Here is a 25,499-nt window from a genome sequence, read left to right on the forward strand (position 1 = left end):
AGGCAGAAATAAAGATGTTCTTTGAAACCAATGAGAACAAAGATACAACATACCAGATTCTCTGGGACACATTTAAAGCAGTGTTTAGAGGGAAATTTATAGCACTAAATGCCCACAAGAGAAAGCAGGAAGGATCTAAAATTGACACCCTAACATCACAATTAAAAGAACTAGAGAAGCAAGAGCAAACGCATTCAAAAGCTAGCAGAAGGCAAGAAATAACTAAGATCAGAGCAGAACTGAAGGTGATAGAGCCACAAAGAAACCCTACAAAAAATCAATGAATCCAGGAGCTTGTTTTTTGCAAAGATCAACAAAATTGATAGACTGCTAGCAAGACTAATAAAGAAGAAAAGAGAGAAGAATCAAAATATGCAATAAAAAATGATAAAGGGGATATCACCACCAACCCCACAGAAATACAAACTACCATCAGAGAATACTGCAAACACCTCTACACAAATAAACTAGAACACCTAGAAGAAATGGATAAATTCCTAGACACATACACCCTCCCAAGACTAAACCAGGAAGAAGCTGAATCCCTGAATAGGCCAATAACAGGCTCTGAAATTGAGGCAATAATTAATAGCCTATCAACCAAAAAAATTCCAGGACCAGATGGATTCACAGCTGAATTCTACCAGAGGTACAAGGAGGAGCTGGTACCATTCCTTCTGAAACTATTCCAATCAATAGAAAAAGAGGGAATCCTCCCTAACTCATTTTATGAGGCCAACATCATCCTGATACCAAAGCCTGGCAGAGATACAACAAAAAAAGAGAATTTTAGACCAATATCCCTGATGAACATTGATGCAAAAATCCTCAATAAAATACTGGCAAACCAAATCCAACAGCACATCAAAAAGCTTATCCATCATGATCAAGTGGGCTTCATCCCTGGGATGCAAGGCTGGTTCAACATACGCAAATCAATAAACGTAATCCAGCATATGAACAGAACCAAAGACAAAAACCACATGATTATTTCAATAGACGCAGTAAAGGCCTTGACAAAATTCAACAGCCCTTCATGCTAAAAACTCTCAATAAATTCAGTGTTGATGGAACATATCTCAAAATAATAAGAGCTATTTATGACAAACCCACAGCCAATATCATACTGAATGGGCAAAAACTGGAAGCATTCCCTTTGAAAACTGGTTCAAGACAGGGATGCCCTCTCTCACCACTCCTATTCAACAGAGTGTTGGAAGTTCTGGCCAGGGCAATCAGGCAAGAGAAAGAAATAAAGGGTATTCAATTAGGAAAAGAGGAAGTCAAATTGTCCCTGTTTACAGATGACATGATTGTGTATTTAGAAAACCCCATCATCTCAGCCCAAAATCTCCTTAAGCTGATAAGCAACTTCAGCAAAGTCTCAGGATACAAAGTCAATGTGCAAAAATTACAAGCATTCTTATACACCAATAACAAACAAGCAGAAAACCAAATCATGAGTGAACTCCCATTCACAATTGCTTCAAATAGAACAAAATACCTAGGAATCCAACTTGCAAGGGATGTGAAGGACCTCTTCAAGGAGAACTACAAACCACTGCTCAATGAAATAAAAGAGGACACAAACAAATGGAAGAACATTCCATGCTCATGGATAGGAAGAATCAATATCGTGAAAATGGCCATACTGCCCAAGGTGATTTGTAGATTCAATGCCATCCCCATTAAGCTACCAATGACTTTCTTCACAGAATTGGAAAAAACTACTTTAAAGTTCATATGGAACCAAAAAAGAGTCCGCGTTGCCAAGACAATCCTAAGCCAAAAGAACAAAGCTGGAGGCATCACGCTACCTGAGTTCAAACTATACTACAAGGCTACAGTAACCAAAACAGCATGGTACTGGTACCAAAACATAGATACAGACCAATGGAACAGAACAGAGCCCTCAGAAATGATACCACACATCTACAACCATCTGATCTTTGACAAACCTGAAAAAACAAGAAATGGGGAAAGGATTCCCTATTTAATAAATAGTGCTGGGAAAACTGGCGAGCCATATGTAGAAAGCTGAAACTGGATCCCTTCCTTACACCTTATATGAAAATTAATTCAAGATGGATTAGAGACTTAAACGTTAGACCTAAAACCATAAAAACCCTAGAAGAAAACCTAGGCAATACCATTCAGGACATAGGCATGGGCAAGGACTTCATGTCTAAAACACCAAAAGCAATGGCAACAAAAGCCAAAATTGACAAATGGGATCTAATTAAACTAAAGAGCTTCTGCACAGCAAAAGAAACTACCATCAGAGTGAACAGGCAACCTACAGAATGGGAGAAAATTTTTGCAATCTACTCATCTGACAAAGGGCTAATATCCAGAACCTACAAAGAATTCAAACAAATTTATGAGAAAAAAACAAACAGCCCCATCAAAAAGTGGGCAAAGGATATGGACACTTCTCAAAAGAAGACATCTATGCAGCCAACAGACAATGAAAAAATGCTCATCATCACTCGTCATCAGAGAAATGCAAATCAAAATCACAGTGAGATACCATCTCACACCAGTTAGAATGGCGATCACTAAAAAGTCAGGAAACAACAGGTGTTGGAGAGGATGTGGAGAAATAGGAACACTTCTACACTGTTGGTGGGACTGTAAACTAGTTCAACCATTGTGGAAGACAGTGTGGGGATTCCTCAAGGATCTAGAACTAGAAATACCATTTGACCCAGCCATCCCATTACTAGATATATACCCAAAGGATTATATATCATGCTGCTATAAAGACACATGCACACGTATGTTTATTTCAGCACTATTCACAATAGCAAAGACTTGGAACCAACCCAAATGTCCATCAGTGACAGACTGGATTAAGAAAATGTGACACATATACACCATGGAATACTATGCAGCCATAAAAAAGGATGAGTTAATGTCCTTTGTAGGGACATGGATGCAACTGGAAACCATCATTCTCAGCAAACTATCACAAGAACAGAAAACCAAACACTGCATGTTCTCACTCATAGGTGGGAATTGAACAATGAGAACACTTGGACACAGGAAGGGGAATATCACACACTGGGGCCTGTCATGGGGTGGGGGGAGGGTGGATGGATAGCATTAGGTGATATACCTAATGTAAATGACAAGTTAATGGGTGCAGCACACCAACATGGCACATGTATACATATGTAACAAACCTGCACGTTGTGCACATGTACCCTAGAACTTAAAAAAATTAAAAATAAATAAATAAATAAATAAAATCATATACATTGTATGCTACAGTTTATCTAAAAAGATAGAAGGATAAGAATATATATTTGCATTGTTATATATGTAATAAAACTCTGGAACTATACACAAGAAGGTAATAACATTGATCACTTGAGTTATACAGGTGAGAACCATGAGGAGACTTTTCAGATACATCTTTCTATATTTTTTAGACCATGCAAGTATATTCAACATTGCAAATAATTTTTAAGTTAAAAAAAATCAGGCAGTCGTGGAATCTCTGAGATGACTAGATACAGACAGGAACAGTGCTTGCATCCAATCACAGAGTTTGCACTCTGGGCATGTTGACAGTGGAAATTTAAGGATGTATTACTGACTGTCAAAAAAACTGTTCTTATTCTCTCTTTATAAATGAGAGGACCAAGGCACAAGTGGCTAAATATCTTGCTCAAGGTGTGCCACTGCCAAGTGGAGAACTGTGTTATAACTAAGCAGTGTGGTTCCAAATCCTTCCCAATAAATTGTTACCCTGTGTTGCTGTACTTAGTGTAGACTAAGTGGTCTGCCCTAGTAAGTTTATGCCCCCCTTTTTTTTTTTTGAGACAGGGTCTCACTCTGTTGTGCCCAGGAGTGTGGCGGTATAATCATAGCTCACTGCAACCTCAAACTTGCACCTCAGCCTCCCAAGTAGCTGGGTCTTCAGGTGCAGCTGAATTCTTTTTTACCATGCCTGGCTAATTTTTTATTTTTTGTAGAGGTAGGGTCTCACTATATTACCCAGGCTGGTCTTGAACTTCTGGCCTCAAATGATCCTCCTACCTTGGCCTCCCAAAGCACTGGGATTACAGGTTACAGGTGTCATCCACTATACCTAGCCTGCTTCCAAACCTTTCTATTTCTCTTCATTAGCACTTGATGATGAGAATAGCTCTATCGAGCCTTTCTTGAGTAATTTTGGAGTCTTGCTCTGTTGCCCAGACTGGGCATGCAGAGGCATGATCTCAGCTCACTGCAACCTCCGCCTCCTGGGTTCAAACGATTCTCCTCCCTCAGCCTCCCGAGTAACTGGGATTATAAGTATGTACCACCATGCTCAACTAATTTTTGTAATTTTAGTAGAGATGAGTTTTCACCATATTGGCCAGGCTGGTCTCGAACTCCTGACCTCAGGTGATCTGCCCACCTCAGCCTCCCAAAGTGCTGGAATTACAGGCATGAGCCACCGTGCCTGTCCTTGAGTAATTCTTAAGATTCAGAATTCATAGGTCAACAATTTATCTGGACTCAAAAGCCTTCATCTAAGCATTTTGCAAATGCTAAAATTTTTTAATGTATTCATCTAGAAAAAATAGTTATAACCTCACTTCAAAGTTTGGATTATGCTTAATTAATGGTAGGCTATTTATTCTGTTTGTTTAGTTTTATTATACTAAATTATAAACAATGGTGTACTCTTCCTATTTTCAGGAAGTATGCAATCTGCCCTAATAGGTCTAAGCAATCTTCTGCTGCCTTTCTTGGGCCAGAGGAACTCTTTCCCCCAGTTTTGCCAGATCTGGCTTTATATGTATATTCTCCTTGATCTGCCCCAAATATGGCTGCCATTCACCACCCAACCAGCCTTTCCTACGCTCCATAGCGGTGCTTCATGATGAGGAGCTAAAGTTGTGGGAATGAGACACCAAAACATCAAAGATGCAAACAGATGTAATTTGAAAGATGAGAGGAATAAAGTGCCCTCTCTTGCCCTTACCTCTTCCTCCCAAAACCAATCACTCAGCTCTGTCACAAATACCCACGCCTAGAACAGAGGTAGGAGTGAGTCAGAGCTTGACCAAGAGGCTGAGGCATAGCAGAGGAATTTAAAATCTTATTTTTTCTGATTGTTTCTCCTCAGTACCTTCATTTGGCCATACTCCTTTGATTACAAGTGACAGAGACCCAATTCATTAGCAAAATGGGAAGAAATAGTGTCTTCTTCTTGAGCCTACGAGTCTGAGGCTGCAGGGAGCTATGACTGTGCCACTGCACTCCCGCCTGGGCAACAGAGTGAGACCCTATCTAAAAAGTAATAATAATAGGCCAGGTGTGGTGGCTCATGCCTATAATTCCAGCACTTTGGGAGGCCAAGGTGGACAGATTGCTTGAGCACAGGAGTTCAAGACCAGCCTGGGTAACACAGCAAAATCCCATTTCTTCAAAAAAATTAGCCAGGCATGGTGGCTGTATTACCAGCTACTCAGGAGGCTGATGTGGGAGGATCACTTGAGCCTAGGAGGTGGCAGTGGCAGTGAGTCACCACTACACTCCAGCCTGGCCAACAGAGCAAGACCTGCCTCAAAAATTATTAATAATAATAAATAATAAACATGTAAAACCAGAAGATAGGCTTTATAATTTATATATCAGGCAACAGAAAAGTTGAGAAGATAGCTATAATATTAAAATGTTATTATATACATTTATACCCTAAAAGCTTTTATCTGTTCCATGACTGTACTGCACATAGTAAGAGTAGGATTCTCTTTTGGTTCTTCTTCAATTTTCTCTTCTTCCAAAGACCGTTTTCTTGCTGCCTTTCTTTTTTCTTGCAATTCTTTCTTTAGCTTCGTTTGGAAAAACTTTAGTGTCTTAAAAATTTCTCGGGAAAACTCTTCCACATCAGCCTCCATGCTTTCCCCGTTGAGGTCCAAAAACCCTCCATCCATCCACCTGAATTGAAAGAAAAAATATTATTAAACTCAGACTTTTGGAGTTTGAAGGGGTCTTAGAGATCCTTTAGGCTAGACCCCTTGTTTTAAGAGAGAAAAATGAGGGCAAGAGCTGTTAACAGTTTTTCTCAGGCACCCAAGTAGAGCTGATGGTAGAAAGACAGAACTAAAATAATCATTTTGACTATGCTGCATGTGCTAAAATATGTATCAGATTATAAATGGAGGACTAACAGTACCCAAATAAAATGCAGATTCACATTACAGAAATGCAAATCAAACCACAATGAGAGACCATCTCCCATCAGCCAGCATGGCTATTATTAAAAAGTAAAACAAAAAAACAAAAACAGATGCTGTGGAGAAACGGGAATGCTTATACACTGTTGCACTGTTGGTGGGTCTGTAAAGTAGCTCAGCCACTGTGGAGAGTAGTTTGGAGATTTTTCAAAGAACTTAAAACAGAACTACCATTTGACCCCGCAATCCCATTACTGGGTATATACCCAAAGGAAAATAATCATTCTACCAAAAAGACACATGTACTTGTCTGTTCATCACAGCACCATTCGCAATAGCAAAGACATGGAGTCAACCTAGGTGCTCATCAACAATGGATTGAATTAAAAAAATTCGGTACATATACACCATGGAATACAATGCAACCTTAAAAAAGAATGAAATCATGCCCTTTGCAGCAACATGGATGCAGCTGAAGGCCATTATCCTAAGCAAATTAATGCAGGAACAGAAAACCAAATACCTCATTTTCTCACTTTGAAGTGCGAGCTAAGCCCTGGGTATGCATGGACACAGAGATGGGAACAACAGACACTGGGGACTACTAGAGGTGGGAGAGAGGGAGGGGAGCAAGGGCTGAAAAACTACCTATTAGGTGCTATGCTCACTACCTGGGAGATAGGATCATTTGTACCCCAAATCTCAGTGTCATGCAATATACCCATGAAACAAACCCGCACATGTTTCTGAATCTAAAATAAAAGTTGAAATTATAAAACAAAAATAAAAATAAAATGCAGATTTGACTCCATACTTCTAATTTTGGGGGTAAACATTAGTGAAATTAATCTATTGTATTAAAAAGGGAATTGACTCTCAGAAACCAAAATGAAAACTCATATATTATATATACATTTTTCATGTCAGAAGGGTAATGTGCTGACATTGTAACAACGTTTGAGGGAGGCCACACCTCTCACACATGAGCATGAAAATCCAATCATTATGCTCATAAACCAGAAAAGGATCTCAGATATTGTATTAGTAAGGTTAGTGGGACCTTAGCAGCACTGGATGCTTCTCCTATATGGTACCTGATTCTCTTTCAAATGGACATAAAAATCCTACTTTTAAACACTTAACCCAAAAAAAAAAAATCAATTTATATTTTACAAACTCTTTTCTGTCATTTGCTTGATTTTTACTACATTACCAGCAATTACCGTTTTTCTGATCGTTGCCACTTCAAAACAAAATTAAAAAACTTCTGATAGGGCTCAATGTTAACTTTTAATTTATCCAGTTCAGGATATTTTGTCAATTCCCACTTGAAAAGTTCCTCTTCTTTATTGATAAACTGCACTGCTTCTTCAGATTCCTGAATACGTTTTTGTAGTTGTCTTACATCTGTCACGTACTGAAAGCAAATAATTTTTTGTCTTAAGAAATATTCAAGTAATGTTACAAAAATAAAATCATATGATACTGTGTACAATATGTCCTTGCATTTATACGACAACTTTATTTTTAGGCTGGAGTGCAGTGGCATGATCTGGGCTCACTGCAACCTCCGCCCCCCTGGTTCAAGCGATCCTCCCGCCTCAGCCTACCGAGTAACTGGGACTACAGATGCCGAGCACCACGCCTGGCAAATTTTTGTATTTTTAGTAGAGACAGGGTTTTGCCATGTTGGCTAGGCTGGTCTCAAACTCCTGACCTCAGGTGATCTGCCCACCTCTGCCTCCCAAAGTGCGGGGATTACAGGAGTGAGCCACTGTGCCCCGCCTATACAGCAATTTTAAATATTAACTTCACAACATAACTATGATTGAGAGCAAAAGGTATGATGACGTCTACTCTACAAATAGAGAACTAAGTCACAAGAAAGACAATATAGCTCCAGTTCTGGGCCTAAGAGTCAGGTCTTTGTTTGCCAGCCTGGGCAACATGGCAAAACCCCATCTCTACAAGAAAATACAAAAAATTAGCCGGGCATGGTGGCACACGCCTGTTAGTCCAAGCTACTCAGGAGGCTGAGACTACATATAAAGTGTTTAAATAAATATTTATGTATTTTACTATATATAAACACATTATATAAATATATATGTATCTATGTAATATATAGAAAAATATATAGAGTAGACATAAAAAAGTAAACTTGCATTTGTCTATATTTTTAAATTTATGTTAACATGCCCTGTATGACTCTATGGGCTGGCCATAGCTATCGTCTTATATATTTATCAGACCTGTTGCATGCGCTCCAGCTCTGCAAATTCTGTAAACTCTTCCATGCGGCGTGATTCCTTTTCTATTTCCAAAATAAGTTTCTCTCTCTTGGCCATTAGTTCATTTTCTTTTTTATGTTTAGCATTCTCAATTAGCTTTTTAAAAGACAATTTAATCATGTTAGTTAATCTGTAACAAAGAATTACCAAGTCAGAAATCTAAATACTGTGTATAATCATAAAAACCATCAGAGAAGTAAAAATGAGCACAAAAATAAAACAATGTCTATAATTATTGATATAAAAATGCAAAGAATAATAAACCACACACAAAAACATTCCTCGATCTCCAAAGTGACTTTAACAACTTGTATTCATTAATTAAAATTTATTTTAATTTGTTTATTTAACAGATTCTGGGATACTAATAAAATTACCATTTATTGAGCATGTGCCATGTATCAAGAACTATTAAATACCTTACCTATATTATTACTAGTATTATTATTCTCATTTCAGAGAAAAGAAATTGAATCTTACGGAAGTCATGTTCATGTTCACAAAATCATAAAAATCAAAATCTGGATTAGAATCTTGGTTTATCTGATTGAAGGCCACGCTTTTTATTACAATACCATCTTACCTCCCAATTCAGGATAAACTGGTTTATATTAGGACTTTTTCAATATCTGAAATACATTCAGTCTGATATAAAATTGTAAATCTTATCACTGTGATATTGAACTATTTAATTTCTCTGAGTCTCATATTTCTCATCTATAAAATGGAAGAAATGGGAGCACGTGGGATTTTTATGAGTTAAATAATTGAATAAATGGAAAGCATTTTCTCAGTTAAGTGCTTCTATTATTAATTTATATAATAGTTCTGACTTTCTAAATGTCAGCCCCACTACTTACCAGACCTTGTGAGTTAAGCCTAACAGCTTGTCTTAAGCCTAGAGGGCCATAAGTGTGGCCAGTCTCAAACTCATATTGACACAAAAAATTACTTTTAAAGTTAGATGGCCAGTAGATATGAAAATTAAATGTGAATGATGTGCTCGAAATGTCAGAATACAAAAAAAAATGAAAAATATATTTACCTCATCATTTTCATCAAAGATGGGATTAATTTTCTTAGGCCACATGAGGACAGTTGCATTTAAAGCTAAGTCTTCTTGAGGAAATAGAAAAACATCTAAAAAGTAACTCATTTGGCGTTTAGATTCCTACGAAAGAAACTCTGGATATAATATGTCATATAGAAAATCTAAGTCATTACGAAAAAGAGAACAACAATCTCTAATACTTTTTCAGATTGAAATTTGACTCAGATTATAAACTGATATTTTATATATCGCCCAAACCAGACAGGTATTTCAATAGCTACAGTATTTATCTTGCTTCATGCCACATAATTGTATACTTTTATGCTAGAAACAAGGCTTTTAAAAAGTTTTCACTTGCAGTTGATTTAACATAAAGGAACTTTTGGTCCTCCCTTGTTTATGACTGAAAAACATAATTAAATCTTCAGTAATCCTTTAACTTTGATTTTAAAGGATTTTAAATTATTTTATTCTTATAAATTTTTTTATTTTTGTATCTTTGATGACAATGATTTTAGTATCTTTTGTTTTGTATCTTCAGTGACATCACCACCATTTTTGCCTACTTCACACATTGCTGTACGCAATAGTCCAGAATATTACGGTTTGTAATAGTTCAGAAAGAGTTGGAGGTGAGTAGGCCGGGTGCAGTGGCTCACACCTGTAATCCCAGCACTTTGGGAAGCCGAGGGAGGTGGATCACCTGAGGTCAGGAGTTACAGACCAGCCTGGCCAACATGGTGAACCCCCATCTCTAATAAAAATACAAAAATTAGCCAGGCGTGATGATGCACGCCTGTAGTCCCAGCTACTCGGAGGCTGAGGCAGAAGAATTGCTTGAACCCAGGAAGCAGAGGTTGCAGTGGGCCGAGATCGTGCCACTGCACACCAGCCTGGGCGACAGAGTGAGACTCCGTCTCAAAAAAAAAAAAAAAAAAGGAGGTGAGTTGCAAAGAAAAAAAACTCTTAAAACAATAGATTTATCTGAGTAGAGAGATTGAATATTTTTACCCTCTATATCTTTCATTGTTCTATAAGCTGTACTGTAGCACTAATTTTTAAGAACTGAAATACAGATTCAAAGGCAAATTTAAGGTTTTTGATTTTATATTATATGTATGTATTTTATATATTATATGTCATATAGATATAAAATTATGTATTGAAAATAACATTAAATATGCATTTTGTACATTCTATATATTTTATATATACAATGCACATAGAAATAAAACTTTAAAATAAAAAACGATCCATGTAATTCATTATACTAACAGATTAAAGAGAAAAAGCATATGATCACCACAATACATGCAAAAAAGGCATGTAGTGAAATTCAAAGTTCACTCATACTAATTTTTCTTTTCAAAAAACCTAGTAGCACATCAGCAATAGAAGGGAATTCATTAATCTGGCAAAAGTACCTGTATAAAACCTACGACAAATGTCATACTTAATAGTGAAATATTCCCAGCACTTTGGGAGGCCGAGATGGGCGGATCATGAGGTCAAGAGATAGAGACCATCCTGGCTAACACGGTGAAACCCCGTCTCTACTAAAAAATACAAAAAATTAGCCGGGCGAGGTGGCGGGCGCCTGTAGTTCCAGCTACTCGGGAGGCTGAGGCAGGAGAATGGCGGGAACCCGGGAGGCGGAGCTTGCAGTGAGCTGAGATCTGGCCACTGCACTCCAGCCTGGGCAACAGAGCGAGACTCCGTCTCAGAAAAAAAAAAAAAAAAAGAAAGCTTTCCCCTTAAGGTTGGGATAAAGATGGGAAAACTGTCATCCACTGCTATTCAACATTGTACTAGAGTCCCAGACAGTCCACTGTTGCAAAGAAAATAAACAAAGTTTTGCAAATGTGTAACATTTGGTCATGAAAAACAAAACTGTCATTATTTGCAAGTTATATAATGAATGGTACATGCAGACATTCCAAAATAATCTTCAGATAAAGTATTAAAATTAAGAAGAGAAATTTAAAATATATAAAAATAGTAAAGTTAAATTTTTTTTTTTAGAGACGGAGTTTCACTCTTTTTGCCCAGGCTGGAGTGCAATGGCGCAATCTCGGCTCACTGCAACCTCCGCCTCCCAGGTTCAAGTGATTCCCTTGCCTCAGCCTCCCAAGTAGCTGGGATTACAGGCATGTGCCACCAAGCCTGGCCAACTTTTTGTATTTAGTAGAGATGGGGTTTCACCATGTTGGTCAGTCTGGTCTCGAACTTCTGACCTCAGGTGCTCCACCTACCTCCGCCTCCCAAAGTACTGGGATTACAGGCATGAGCCACTGCGCATGGCCTAAAGTTCAAAGTTTTAAATAGAAAATGTTGAAAGAAAAATTGAATGATGGGTATTAAATTAGTATATAAAAATACATTTTGGCAGAGCATGGTGGCTCATGCCTGTAATCCCAGCACTTTGGGAGGCCAAGTCGGGCGGATCATGAGGTCAAGAGATGGAGACCATCCTGGCCAACATAGTGAAACCCCATCTCTACTAAAAATACAAAAATTAGCTGGGCGTGGTGGTGCTAGCTGGGCATGGTGGCACGTGCCTGTAGTCCCAGCTACTCGGGAGGCTGAGGCAGGAGAATCTCTTGAACCCGGGAGGCAAAGGTTGCAATGAGCTGGGATTGCACCATTGCACTCCAGCTTGGTGACAGAGTGAGACTCTGTCAAAAAAAAATAAACAAAAAAAGGCCAATGGAACAGAACAAGCTGCCTCAAAACAGATCTATACATATATGGACACAGTGGGGATGGTCTCTTCAGTAAATGTGTAATTGCTCATCTATATGGGAAAATATTTAAATTGGACCTCACATTATTTACAGAAATAAATTTTCAGGATTGAAACCTAAATCTGAAAAGCAAATCTAAACAGCTTCTAGAAAAGGGTGGAAGAAAAATATCTTTGAACCAAGGTAGCAGAGGATTTCTTAAACAAAATACAGAAAGCACTAGGTATAAAATAAAAGATTGCTCCTTTTAACTGCATTAAAATTAAGGCAACATGGCAAGACCTTGTCTCCAACAGAAAAGAAAGAAAGAAAGGAAGAAAGGAAGAAAAGAGAGAGAGAGAAAGAGGAAGGAAGGAAGGAAGGAAATAAAAAATTCCTCCGTTTATTATAAAATAAAAGATTGCTTCATTTAACTGCATTAAAATTAAAGACTTCTGTTCATCAAAAACACCATTAAAAAATTAAATTACAGAGTGAATAAAAAGATACCTAATAATATATTTAAAATTACTACATTGAACTGTACACTTAAAAATGGTTAAAATGGTAAATGTTGTGTTATTTTTATTTTGCTGCTCCTTAACTGCTACAAATCAATAAGGAAAAGGTACATAACCCAAAAAATAAACGAGCAAAATATATGTACTATCATTTCACAAAAGAGGCACTCCAAATGGCCAATAAGCATATGAAAAGTGTTCAAATTCATTTCTTTTTAGGAAAATGCAAATTGAAAATACCATAACTTTCACCCAATAGACTGGCAAAATTTAAACCATCTCACAATTGCAAGTAAGAATGTTAAAATAATAGACATTTTGTGCACTGCTAATAGGAGTCTAAAACTGGAACTACTTAGAAAAGAATTTTGCCTTAATTAGTAAAGGTGAAGAAAAGCATATCCTATAACACGTGGAAGAAATGAATGAATGTGTGCACTGGGATACATGTATAAAAATGTTCCCAGAATCATTGCCAGTAATACCAGAAGCAGAAATAACCAAATATCCAGAACAGTAAAATTTTTAAAATAAATTATTGTATACAATGTGGAATGGATACAATATGGAATGGAATACTAGACAGCAATGAAAATCAGCTAAAGTTAAGGAACAATGACATTACTAACATAACATTGATGAGAGGCAAAAGAATATAAATAGTATGATTCCCTTTATATAAAGACCAAAATCAGAAGAAATTAACTATATTGATTAGAAATACATGTTTAAGTTGTACAACTATAAAAAAGAACAAGGAAGTAATTACTATAAAAATCAGAATTGGCCAGGCGCAGTGGCTCATGCCTGTAATTCCAGCACTTTGGGAGGCCGAGGTGGGCGGATCATAAAGTCAGGAGTTCAAGACCAGCCAGGTCAATATGGTGAAGCCCAATCTCTACTAAAAATACAAAAATTCTCCGGGCATGGTGGCGGGTGCCTGTAGTCCCAGCTACTCGGGAGGCTGAGGCAGGAGAATCACTTGAACCCAGGAAGCAGAGGTTGCAGTGAGCCGAAATCTTGCCACTGCACTCCAGCCTGGGCGACAGAGTGAGACTCCATCTCAAAAAAATAAAAAATAAAAAATAAAAAATCAGAATGCTGCTAACATCCAGAAGATGAGGGATTATGATGCATTTCTAGTGGGTCAGCAAGGTTCTATTTATTTTCCTATGTGGCAATTACTGGCAGTTTACTTTAGAACATTCTAAATTGTACAGTTTGTATTTTATATAATTTTGGTATATGTGTTGTTTAACATTTTTTTAAGTTTTTTAAACAAAGAATAAGAGTGAAATATAGGTAAATAGGTACATAATCTTGTGCTGGAAAAGGTATGAGCATACGATTAAATGCAGAAACTATAAAAAAAATTTTTTTTAATATATATTGTTTAAGGACATACACACAATTGGTGAAACTAAAGAAATTCAAAGCTATGATTACTGTAAAAATCAACTGCTAATCTCTAGAGGAGGACAGAGGAGAAGGAGAGGCATGGCGATCAGAAAGTTATATGCAGAGTCCTAGGGTGCTGACAATATCTTATTTCTTGACCTAGGTGGTGGCAATATAACTGCTCAATTTACAACTACTTGTGTAACTATATATTTTACACATCTTCACTATGAATATCATATTTCAAATGAAAACAAACCAAAATATGTAAATTAAAAGTTTCTTACCTGGATCCTTAAAATCAACTCTTCGATTCCTGCAGTCCGGGCTTTTTCTACATAAGATATCAGATCCATCATCTCTTCTGTTGTTTCAGGGACTTTTAATGCATGTTCTTTAATTGCTTCAAATTCACTGCAAATACTGACATAAAACTCCACCTTAATAGACTGATGTTAATTAATGTTATATCATATTCAATAAATGTGTGTTATGATGATTATTATAAAATAAGAACGGCCGGGAGTGGTGGCTCACGCCTGTAAGCCCAGCACTTTGGGAGGCCGAGGGGGGCGGATCATGAGGTCAGGAGATCGAGACCATCCTGGCTAACACGGTGAAACCCCATCTCTACTAAAAATACAAAAAAAATTAGCCGGGCGTGGTGGCGGGCACCTGTAGTCCCAGCTACTTGGGAGGCTGAGGCAGGAGAATGGCGTGAACCTGGGAGGTGGAGCTTGCAGTGAGGTGAGATGCATCACTGCACTCCTGGGCAACAGAGCAAGACTCCGTCTCAAAAAAATAAAAAATAAAAAATAAGAACTATGATATCCTAAAAATAATTGCTCAATTCACTAAATTACCTTAAAAACATTTAAGCTTGGCCAGGTACAGTGGCTCACACCTGTAAACATAGCACTTTGAGAGGCCAAGGCAGGCAGATCACTTGAGCTCAAGAGTTCAAAAACAGCCTGTGCAACATGGTGAAACCCTGTCTCTACAAAAAAGATACAAAAATTATCTGGGCCTGGTGGCACATGCCTGTAGTCCCAGCTACTTGGGAAGCTGAGGCAGGAGGATCACTTGAGCCTGGGAGGTTGAGCTGCAGTGAGCCATGATTGCACACTGCACTCCAGTCTGGGTGACAGAGTGAGGCACTGTCTCAAAAAAAAAAAAAAAAAAAAAAAATTAAGCTTATCTGCTATAACTCAGTATATACTATACATCAATAAAACCTATAAAATTAAGGTAATAATTTCATGCAAAATTATGGCATATTAGAAAAAATTTTAGCGACCTCTTCAACTCTCTTAAATACCCAGGTAACATTCATCTTTCTGGATTGTTGCAAAACAATAATGAATGTAAAGGGTCTAGCATATAGTACACTCTATTTACTGATAACTATAATCATTAATATAATCATTAGTTTTTTTATTATTATTAGTGCCTCTTGTGAAACATGACAGTACAGCAAGTAAACAGATCACCCCTTATACATAGTTTCTTTAATTAACTGTTCTCTTAGAATATCCCATGTAGGATATGAGCCTAGATATCCTACAGCATTATTGAACTAAAGTTACATTTCATAGAATTATTTCCTGAGCTTTAAAATATCTGGGCCAAACTAATCTTTGATAAAGCATATAAAAACATAAATTGGGGAAAGGACACCCTATTCAATAAATAGTGCTGGGAAACCTGAATAGCCACAGGATCCCCATCTCTCACCTTATACAAAAATCACCTCAAGATGGATCAAAGACTTAAATCCAAGACCTGAAACCATAAAAATTCTAGAAAATAACATCGGAAAAAAGCTCCTGGACATTGGCCTAGGCAAAGAATTCATGACTAAGACCTCAAAAGCAAACACAACAAAAACAAAAATAAATAAATGGGACCTAATTAAACTGAAAAGCTTCTGCACAGCAAAAGAAATAATCAGCAGGGTAAACAGACAACCCACAGAGTGGGAGAAAATATTTGCAAACTCTGCCTCCAACAAAAGACTAGTATCCAGAATCCACAATGAACTCAAACAAATCTGCAAGGAAAAAACAAATAATCTCATCAAAAAGTGAGCAAAGGACATGAATAGGCATTTCTCAAAAGAAAACAGACAAACAGCCAACAAACCGATGAAAAAATGCTGAACATAACTAATCATCATGGAAATGCAAATTAAAACCACAATGAGATACCACCTCACTCCTTCAGAAATGGCCATAATTTTCAAAAAACAATAGATGCTGGCATGCATGTGGTGAAGAGGGAACATTTAAACTGCTTGTGAGAATGTAAATTAGTACAACCACTATGGAAAACAGTATTGAGATTCCTTAAAGAACTAAAAATAGAACTACCATTCAATCAAGCAATCCCAAAGGAAAAGAAGTCATTATATGAAAAAGATACCTGCACAAGCATGTTTATTAGCAGCACAGTTCACAATTGCAAAGATACGGAACCAACCTAAGTGCCCATCGACCAATGAGTGGATAAAGAAAATGTGGTATATAGACACCATCAAATACTACTTAGCCATAAAAAGGAATGAAATAATGTCCTTTGCCATAATTTGGATGGAGCTGGAGGCCATTATTCTTTTTTCTTTTTTCTAAGACAGAGTCTCACTCTGTTGCCCAGGCTAGAGTGCAGTGGTACAATACACCACAACCTCCACCTCCCAGGTTCAAGCCATTCTCCTGCCTCAGCCTCCCGAGTAGCTGGGATTACAGGCATGTGCCACCACGCTCGGCTAATTTTCGTATTTTGAGTAGAGATGGGGGTTTCACCATGTTGGCCAGGCTGGTCTTGAACTCCTGACCTCGTGATCCACCTGCCTTGGCCTCCCAAAGTGGTGGGATTACAGGCATGAGCCACCGCACCCAGCTGGAGGCCATTATTCTAAGTGAAGTAACTCAGGAATGGAAAACCAAATATTGTATATTCTCATAAGTGGGAGCTAAGCTATGAGGATGCAAAACAGTAATACAATGGACTTTGGGGACTCGGTGTGGGGAAGGCTGAGAGGGAGGTGAGGGTTAAAAGACTACATATTGGTACAATGTACACTGCTTGGGTGATGGGTACGATAAAATCTCAGAAATCACCACTAAAGAACTTACCTACGAGGCGCAGTGGCTCATGCCTGTAATCCCAGTACTTTGGGAGGCCCAGGCGGGTAGATCACTTGAGGTCAGAAGTTCCAGCCTGACCAACATGGTGAAACCCCGTCTCTACTAAAAATACAAAATTAGCCAGGCATGGTGGCACACACCAGTAGTCCCAGCTATTTGGGGGGCTGAGGCAGGAGAATAGCTTGAACCTGGGAGGCAGAGGTTGCAGTGACACTCGATCTCAAAAAAAAAAAAAAAGGAATTTACCCATGTAACCAAATCACTTATACCCCCCAAAACTATTGAAATTTTAAAAATTAAATTAATTTTTTCTTTAAGAAAAAAATATCTACCCCAGACACAGAGGCTCACGCTTGTAACCCCAGTACTTTGGGAGGCTGAGGTAGGAGGAGCTCTTGACTCCAGGAGGTTGAAATCAGCCTGGGCAACATGGCAAAACCATGTCTCTATTAAAATTTTTTTTTTAATTTTAAGTTAGAAATCTGTATTGTCATGCTATTACTAGAAATATCAGGAAAAAACATGTAAAAACAAAGTGTAAAAGAGGTAAATGATTTTTTAGTTCATGCAGGAATTTGGAGAAATATGTGAGAAATTATACTTGCTCATTCACTCATTTAATAAATAGCTGAGTACCTACAATATGCTAAGGAAAATTCTAAACATTGTAAACATAGCAGTAAATGAGACCCTGCCCTCATAAAGCTGGTATTGAAACTGAGGAGAGAGACAAAAGCACACAAATATGTACTCTGTTAGGTAGCAAAAAAAAAATGCTGGCCAGGCGCTGTGGTTCATGCCTGTAATCCGAGCACTTTGGGAGGCCGAGGCAGGCGGATCACGAAGTCAGGAGAGCGAGACCATCCTGGCTAACATGGTGAAACCCCATCTCTACTAAAAATACAAAAACAAATTAGCCGGGCATGATGGCAGGCGTCTGTAGTCCCAGCTACTCAGGAGGCTGAGGCAGGAGAATGGCGTGAACCTGGGAGGCCAAGGTTGCAGTGAGCCGAGATTGCGCCACCGCACTCCAGCCTGGGCGACAGAGCAAGACTCCGTCTCAAAAAAAAAAAAAAAAAAAAAAAAAAAAAAATGCTGAGGATCCCTTGAGCCCAGGAATTCAAGGCTGCAGTGAGCTGTAATTGTGCTACTGCACTTCGGTCTGGGCATTATAGTGAGACCCTGTCTCTAAAGAAAAAAAAAAAAAAAAAGCTATGAAGAAAAATAAAGCACCATAAAAGGAAAAAGAATGATGGAGTGTCAAGAAGAAGCCGCTATTTTACACAGAGGGGCCAGAGAAGGCCTTTCCAGGGAGGTGATATTCAAGGTGAGTGAAAAACAAATGAGTTGTCAAATACCAGGAAAAGAGATTCCAGGAAGAAAAAACAGCAAGGCCATAAGGTGGTAATAGGCTTGACATACTTTAGGAATGGCAAACGAAGTTGAAGTGGTGAGCAGAAATCAGATAATGTAGGACTTTATAGTTAATTATTGAATATCAGAAATACAGGAGGAATGTGCCAGGCACAGTGGCCCACACCTGTAATTCCAACACTGGGAGGCTGAGACGGGAGGATCACTTGAGTCCAGGAGTTTGAGAGCAGCCTAGGCAACATGACAACACCTTATCTCTAATAGAAGGAAAGGAAAGGAAGGGAAGGGAAGGGGAGGGGGAAGGGAAGGGGAAGGGGAAGGGAAGGGGAAGGGAAGGGGAAGGGAAGGGGAAGGGAAGGGGAAGGGAAGGGGAAGGGGAAGGGAAGGGGAAGGGGAAGGAAGGGGGAAGGGGAAGGGAGGGGAATGGGAAGGGAGAACTATTCGTTACTGGGCTTAATACCTGAATGACGAAATGATCTGCATTTAAAAAGGTATCAAACAGTATCAAACAAAAAGAAGCAAGCCCAACGGGACTACAAAGGCACCTCTATAGGAGGCAGCTATGGAGAAAAAGTTGTAAGTACTTACATATTTTAAGCTTTTGTTTTTAAACAGGAATTACTTTAGCAAAGTATTTCTTTTAGCCATATAATTCTGAGTTTGGGAATTAATTCTACTTACCGTTCATTTTCTTTTCTATATTTTGAAGCTATGTCATTTAATAATATGTTTGCAAAGGCTTTTGCTTTATTTGTCAGGCCTGTCTTCAAATCTTCACAATCCAAGCGCACCATAGGGTAATGAATCCACTGAGGCAAAAGCATTATTTCTGAGGCAAGACTGAAAAATTTTTCTATAAACTTGAAAAAAAGTGTTCAAATGAAAAAAACGTTTAGAACTTTCAGTGATTTTATAATATTGTATTGTTATGAGTCTTAATTATATAATATAAATACAACTTTATTTTTTGCTAAGTGACTAAAATTTTTTCCCTTGTTTCATACATATTTTTTCACCTATTCTTTAATTAAGGAATTTGCCAATCTACCAGTAAATATCGAATACGATACCATTCACAGTATGAAAATCTGAACATATCACAAGGTAAAATTTCCCTCAATAATTATTTCTTAAAACTATCCCCAGAGTCAACCCATTTCTCTGTTTAGAAACAAACATATATCATGTAACAATTTGCATAGTGGATAAATATTTGCTTTTGCCATTACTGATAGCTCATTAAAGATTCTATTTTTTTCACTTTACATCCACATGGTCAAGGATTCTAATTCAATCTTTAGGAAAATATATATATATATATATATATATATATATATATATATATATATATATATAAGGAACTTATTGGTTTTTGTTAAAATACTCCAAGCCAGGCAAGATGGTTTGAGCCTATAATCCCAGCTACTCTTAGGAGGCTGAGGTGGGAGGATTGCTTGAGTTTAAGGTTGCAGGCAGCTATGATGGCACCCTGCATTTCATGCTGGGTGACAGTGTAAGACCCTATCTGTTAACAAAATAGTAATAATAATCCAGCAACAGATGCCCTGCAATTACCAAGATCCAAGATATTGGAATGTATGTCAACTTCTTAGTACCCAAACACTGGGGTAATTTTTAAAAATTAAACAAAGTAGTATCAAGAAAATCTGACAAGATATGTTGTACTTGGTAAAAGTGAAACACACTTACCAACTTTGAACTAACTTTGACTTAATTTCACAATCCACCTTTAATGTTTCTATCTGCCTTCCTTCTCACTCGATCTCCACTCTCTACCGAAATGGCCTATTCCTTTTATTCTTCCTTCAGGAGAACTTTCCTTTATGTTTCTCTCTCTCAATGCTGTCCTATTTTTCTAGAGTATCTAGGATGTGGTGAATTGGGTTTAAATTTTTCAGTGTTCAAGGGGGAAGATAATAATTAATTGATTCAAAGACTGTCTTAAGCACCTGCCTTGTTCTTGGTTGGAAATACACCAAATAAGGCCAGGCACAGTGACTCACGCCTGTAATCCCAGCACTCTGGGAGGCCGAGGCGGGTGGATCACCTGAGGTCAGGAGTTCGAGACCAGCCTGGCCAACATGGTGAAACCCCGTCTCTACTAAAAATACAAAAATTAGCTGGATGTGGTGGCACACGCCTGTAATCCCAGCTACTCAAGAGGCTGAGAATCGCTTGAACCTGAGAGGTAGAGGTTGCAGTGAGCCGAGATCACACCACCGCACTCCAGCCTGGAAGACAGAGCAAGACCCTATCTCAAAAAAAAAAAAAAAAAAAAAAGTTCCATCAAATAAAGGGTAGACAGAACTCATGGCATTGAAAAAATATGAATATGGATAAATTTTACCATGATGAAAGAAGAAAAACACAAAAGAATATATACAGTGCAATACTTTTCATACAAACTTACCATGGACAAAACTAAACTATATTATTTAAGTATACATACATAGGTGGTAAAACCATAAAGGAAAGCAAGAAATGTCAGGATAATAGTTACCAATAAAGACAGAAGAAAGTTATAATTGGGGAGAGGCACGTGGTGGCTTCTGGGTGTTGCAAAGTTCTCATTCTTAAGCTATGTGGTTATTACCACCTAGGTTATAATTACCTATCTGTCTATACATATGTACTATGTATGTTATATTTCACAATTATATTAGGTTTTTTCATGGAACATTTTAAACATACAAAAATAAACAAAATGTACCCATCATCCAGTTTCAACAATTAGCAACTCATCACCAACCTTTTATTAACTATACTCCTAACCACTCCCCTGTCCCGTTTTATTTTTACACAAATCACAAGCATCCTATAAATTCATCTGTATAAGCCAGGCATGATGGCTCATGCCTGTAGACCCCCCCAGCATTTTGGGAGACTGAGTCAGGAGGATTGCTTGAAGCCAGGAGTTCGAGATCAGACTGAGCAACAAAGTGAACCCCCCATCTCTACAAAAAAAAAAAATTTTTTTTTTAAATTAGCCTTTCAGCTTGGGTAACATGGTGAAACCCCGTCTCTACAAAAAATACAAAAATTAGCCAGGTGTTGTGGTGCGTGCCTGTAGTCTCAGCTATTCAGGAGGCTAAGGTGGGAGGATCACTTGAGCCCAGAAGGCGGAAGCTGCGTTAAGCCATGATCACACCACTGCTCTCCAGCCTGAGTGACTGAGACTCCGCATGAAAAAAAAAAAAAAATTAGGCATGGTGGAATATGCCTTTAATCCTTGCTACTTAGGAGGCTGAGGTAGAATGATCATTTGATCCCAGGAACTTGAGGCTGCACTGAGCTATGCTCACATCACTGCACTCCAGTCTGGACAACAGAGACCCTGTCTCTAAAAAAATAAATTAAATAATAAGCCGGGCGTGGTGGCCCATGCCTGTAATCCCAGCACTTTAGGAGGCTGAGGTGGGTGGAGCACCTGAGGTCAGGAGTTCAAGACCAGCCTGACCAACATGGAGAAACCCCTTCTCTACTAAAAATACAAAATTAGCCGGGCATGGTGGCGCATGCCTGTAATCCCAGCTACTCAGGAGGCTGAGACAGGAGAGTTGCTTGAACCCAAGAGGTGGAGGTTGTGGTGAGCCAAGATTGCACCATTGCACTCCAGCCTGGGCAGCAAGAGTGAAACTTGGTCTCAATAAATAAATAAATAAATAAATAAATAAATAATAAATAAATAAATAAGTTCATCTGTACAGATGTTACAGTTCATCATTCTTAAATTTCCCCCCAAATAGGCATACTAACCACAACTACAGTATATCAGAAACTGACAAAGAAATCCAGGAATATGTTACTAAATCTAAAAGTAAATTTTCAAATAGTTATATAAACTATCCCAAAATTATTACAAAATTCTAGAAAATGTCACTACAAAATAATAGACCTAAGGAAATAATCATTTTAAAAGTTAATGAGGTGGGGTGCAGTGGCTCACACCTGTAATCCTTGCATTTTGGGAGGCTGAGGTAGGTGGATCATGATCAGGAGGTTGAGACCATCCTGGCCAACATGGTGAAACCCTGTCTACTAAAAATACAAAAATTGGCCAGGTGTAGTGGTGGGCACCTGTAGTCTCAGCTACTCAGGAGGCTGAGGCAGGAGAATCGCTTGGGCCCAGGAGGCGGAGCTTGCAGTGAGCCGAGATGACGCCACTGCACTCCAGCCTGGGCGACAGGGCGAGACTCTTTTTTGTCTTAAAACAAAAAAAACAAAAAAACAAAAACAAACGGAAAAAAACTTTAATGAAACATATGCTTGGTCTTGATATTTAGGGCTTATAGATACTACAGGTTATACCCAGGCCACAAAAAATTTAGCTGGTAATTCATAGAACATTTATTGTGTCTATTCTCTGCATAGCACTGTATTGAAATATATGGTAAAATACAAATGAAAGAGAATACACTTGGCCCTCTGTATCCACGGGTTCCACATCTGCAGATTCAACTAATGGCAAACTGAAAATATTTGAGAAAAGCCATAAAAATAACAATAAAATAATTAAAATAAAAAACAATACAGTATAACTCTTTATATAGCATTTATGTTGCATTAGGTATTATAAGTAATCTAGAGATAGTTTAAAGTATACTAGAGGATGTGCATAAATTATATGCAAATACTACACCATTTTATATGAGACTTGAGCATCTGCAGATTTTGATATCTATAGATGGGTCCTAGAACAAATACCTGCAGCTACCAAAAGACAACTATATGCCATCTCTGAATTTGTGAAAGTAATTATGTTATGCATTCACAAAATAGTTTCATGAAACCATATAAACCAAATAAGGTAAAAAGTATGCATATTAGAAAAAAACCCATAGTCATCTCAATAGATGCCAAAAAAGCATTAAACAAACTGGTCTAAAGGTAGTGAGTTATCTCATTTGATTGTTCACAGTTAATCACAGATCAAACTGCTTGTTCTACTCTTTCCCCCTTTCTCACTATTGGGTACTTGACCAGTCAAAAAAGAAAAAAAAAAAAAAGCATATAACGAAACCCAACACTCTTTCATGGTAAAAACACAAACTAGGAATAGAAGAGAACATCCTCAACTTTCATAAGGCATGTCTAGGAAAAACCTACAACTAACATTATACGTAATGATGAAAAAATGAACATTTCCCTCTAAGATCAAGAACAAGATAAGGGCCAGGCACAGTGGTTCATGCTTGTAATCCCAGAGCTTTGGGAGGCTGAGGCAGGAGGATCACTTTCATCCAGGAGTTTGAGACCAGCCTGAGCAACATAGTGAGACCCCATCTCTACAAAAAATACAAAAATTAGCTGGGTGTGATGGCACACGCCTATTGTTCCAGCTACTTGGGAGGCTGAGGTGGGAAGATGGCTTGAGCCTGGGAGGTCAAGGCAGCAGTGAGCAAGGTTCTACCACTGCACTCCAGTCTGGATAACAGAGTGAGACCTTGTCTAAAAAAAAAAAAAAAAGAACTTGTACTACAGTGGCTGGGCACAGTGTCTCATGCCTATAATCCTGGCACTTTAGGAGGCTGAGGTGCATGGATTACTTGAGCCCAGGAGTTTGAGACCAACCTGGGCAACATAGTGAGACCTTGTCTCTACTAAAAACAAAAAAATAACTTAGCTAGACGTGGTGGTCTGTGCCTGTAGTCCCAGATACTTAGGAGGCTGAGGTGGGAGGATCACTGGAGTCTCGGAGGTTGAGGCTGCAGTGAGCTGAGATCACATCACTGTACTCCAGCCTGAGCAACAAAGTGAGACCCTGTCTAAAACAAAACAAAACATTGTACTACAGATACTAGCCAGTGAAATTAGGCAAGAAAAATAAACAAAAGGAACTCAGATTAGAAAGGAAGTAAGACAATCACTATTGCACATGACATGATATTGTATACAGAAAATTCAGGGCCAAGTGTGGTAGCTCTCATCTGTAATTCCAGCACTTTGGGAGGCTGAGGCAGGTGGATCGCTTGAGCTCAGGAGTTTGAGATTGGCCTAGGCAACATGGCGAAATCCCCTCTCTCAAAAAATACAAAAGTTATCCCACCATAGTGGCATATGCCTGTATTCCCAGCTACTCAGGAGGCTGAGGCAGGAGGATCACTTAAGCCTGAGAGGTTGAGGCTGCAGTGAGCTGTGACAACACCACTACAACCCAGTCTGGGCGGCAGAGCAAGACCGTGCCTCAAAAAAAAATTTTAAAAAAAATGTTGCTAGAGATAAAGAGAGATATTTTAAAATAATAAAAGGGTCAGTCCATCAGAAAGATATGACATTTACACATATATAACAGAGTACCAAAATATGTGACACAGTAAATGACAGAAATAAATCATACTTTTTGATAGATTATATAATATTTGATTTTGATTGATTATATAATATGTGAATTACATCTCAATAAAGTTGTTTTGTAAAATAAAAGCTAGAGTATCAGTATCAGTAAAAAACTTCAGAATAAGAAACATAATCAGGGGCCAGGCGCAGTGGCTCACGCCTGTAATCCTAGCATTTTGGAAGGCTGAGGTGGGCAGATCACCTGAGGTCAGGAGTTCGAGACCAGCATGGCCAACATGTTGAAACCCCATGGCTACTAAAAAATACAAAAAAATTAGCTGGACATGGTGGCAGGCACTTGTAATCCCAGCTACTCTACTCAGGAGGCTGAGGCAGGAGAATCACTTGAACTCAGGAGGTAGAGGTGGCAGGGAGCCGAGATCGTGCCATTGCACTCTAGCCTGGGCAACAAGAGCAAGACTCCATCTCAAAAAATATATATATTTATATATTTTTAAATAT

The 25,499-nt window shown here is 38.3% G+C and overlaps 1 protein-coding gene and 1 non-coding gene across 8 annotated transcripts in view; both read right to left on the minus strand.

Moving 5' to 3' along the window:
* Positions 1 to 25,499, minus strand: part of LOC105482662 (dynein axonemal heavy chain 12) — a 234,841-nt gene that overhangs the window by 164,091 nt on the left and 45,251 nt on the right. For all 7 annotated transcript variants that reach the window (XR_011620106.1, XM_011742885.3, XM_011742883.3 and 4 more), the window contains 6 exons: positions 19,362 to 19,540; positions 14,448 to 14,583; positions 9,513 to 9,638; positions 8,429 to 8,563; positions 7,400 to 7,593; positions 5,694 to 5,937 (listed from right to left, as the gene is read on the minus strand). Coding sequence is in view for 6 of the 7 variants with exons in the window: in XM_011742885.3 (XP_011741187.2) it covers positions 5,694 to 5,937; positions 7,400 to 7,593; positions 8,429 to 8,563; positions 9,513 to 9,638; positions 14,448 to 14,583; positions 19,362 to 19,540 (1,014 nt within the window). In the remaining variant the exon portion in view is untranslated. The remainder of the gene's footprint in view (positions 1 to 5,693; positions 5,938 to 7,399; positions 7,594 to 8,428; positions 8,564 to 9,512; positions 9,639 to 14,447; positions 14,584 to 19,361; positions 19,541 to 25,499) is intronic.
* LOC112427147 (small nucleolar RNA U13) lies at positions 7,098 to 7,204 on the minus strand. Its single transcript, XR_003018614.1, has one exon. It is a non-coding gene; the product is annotated as a small nucleolar RNA U13 (small nucleolar RNA).

Source organism: Macaca nemestrina, chromosome 2, assembly GCF_043159975.1.
Source record: "Macaca nemestrina isolate mMacNem1 chromosome 2, mMacNem.hap1, whole genome shotgun sequence".
NCBI lineage: Eukaryota > Metazoa > Chordata > Mammalia > Primates > Cercopithecidae > Macaca > Macaca nemestrina.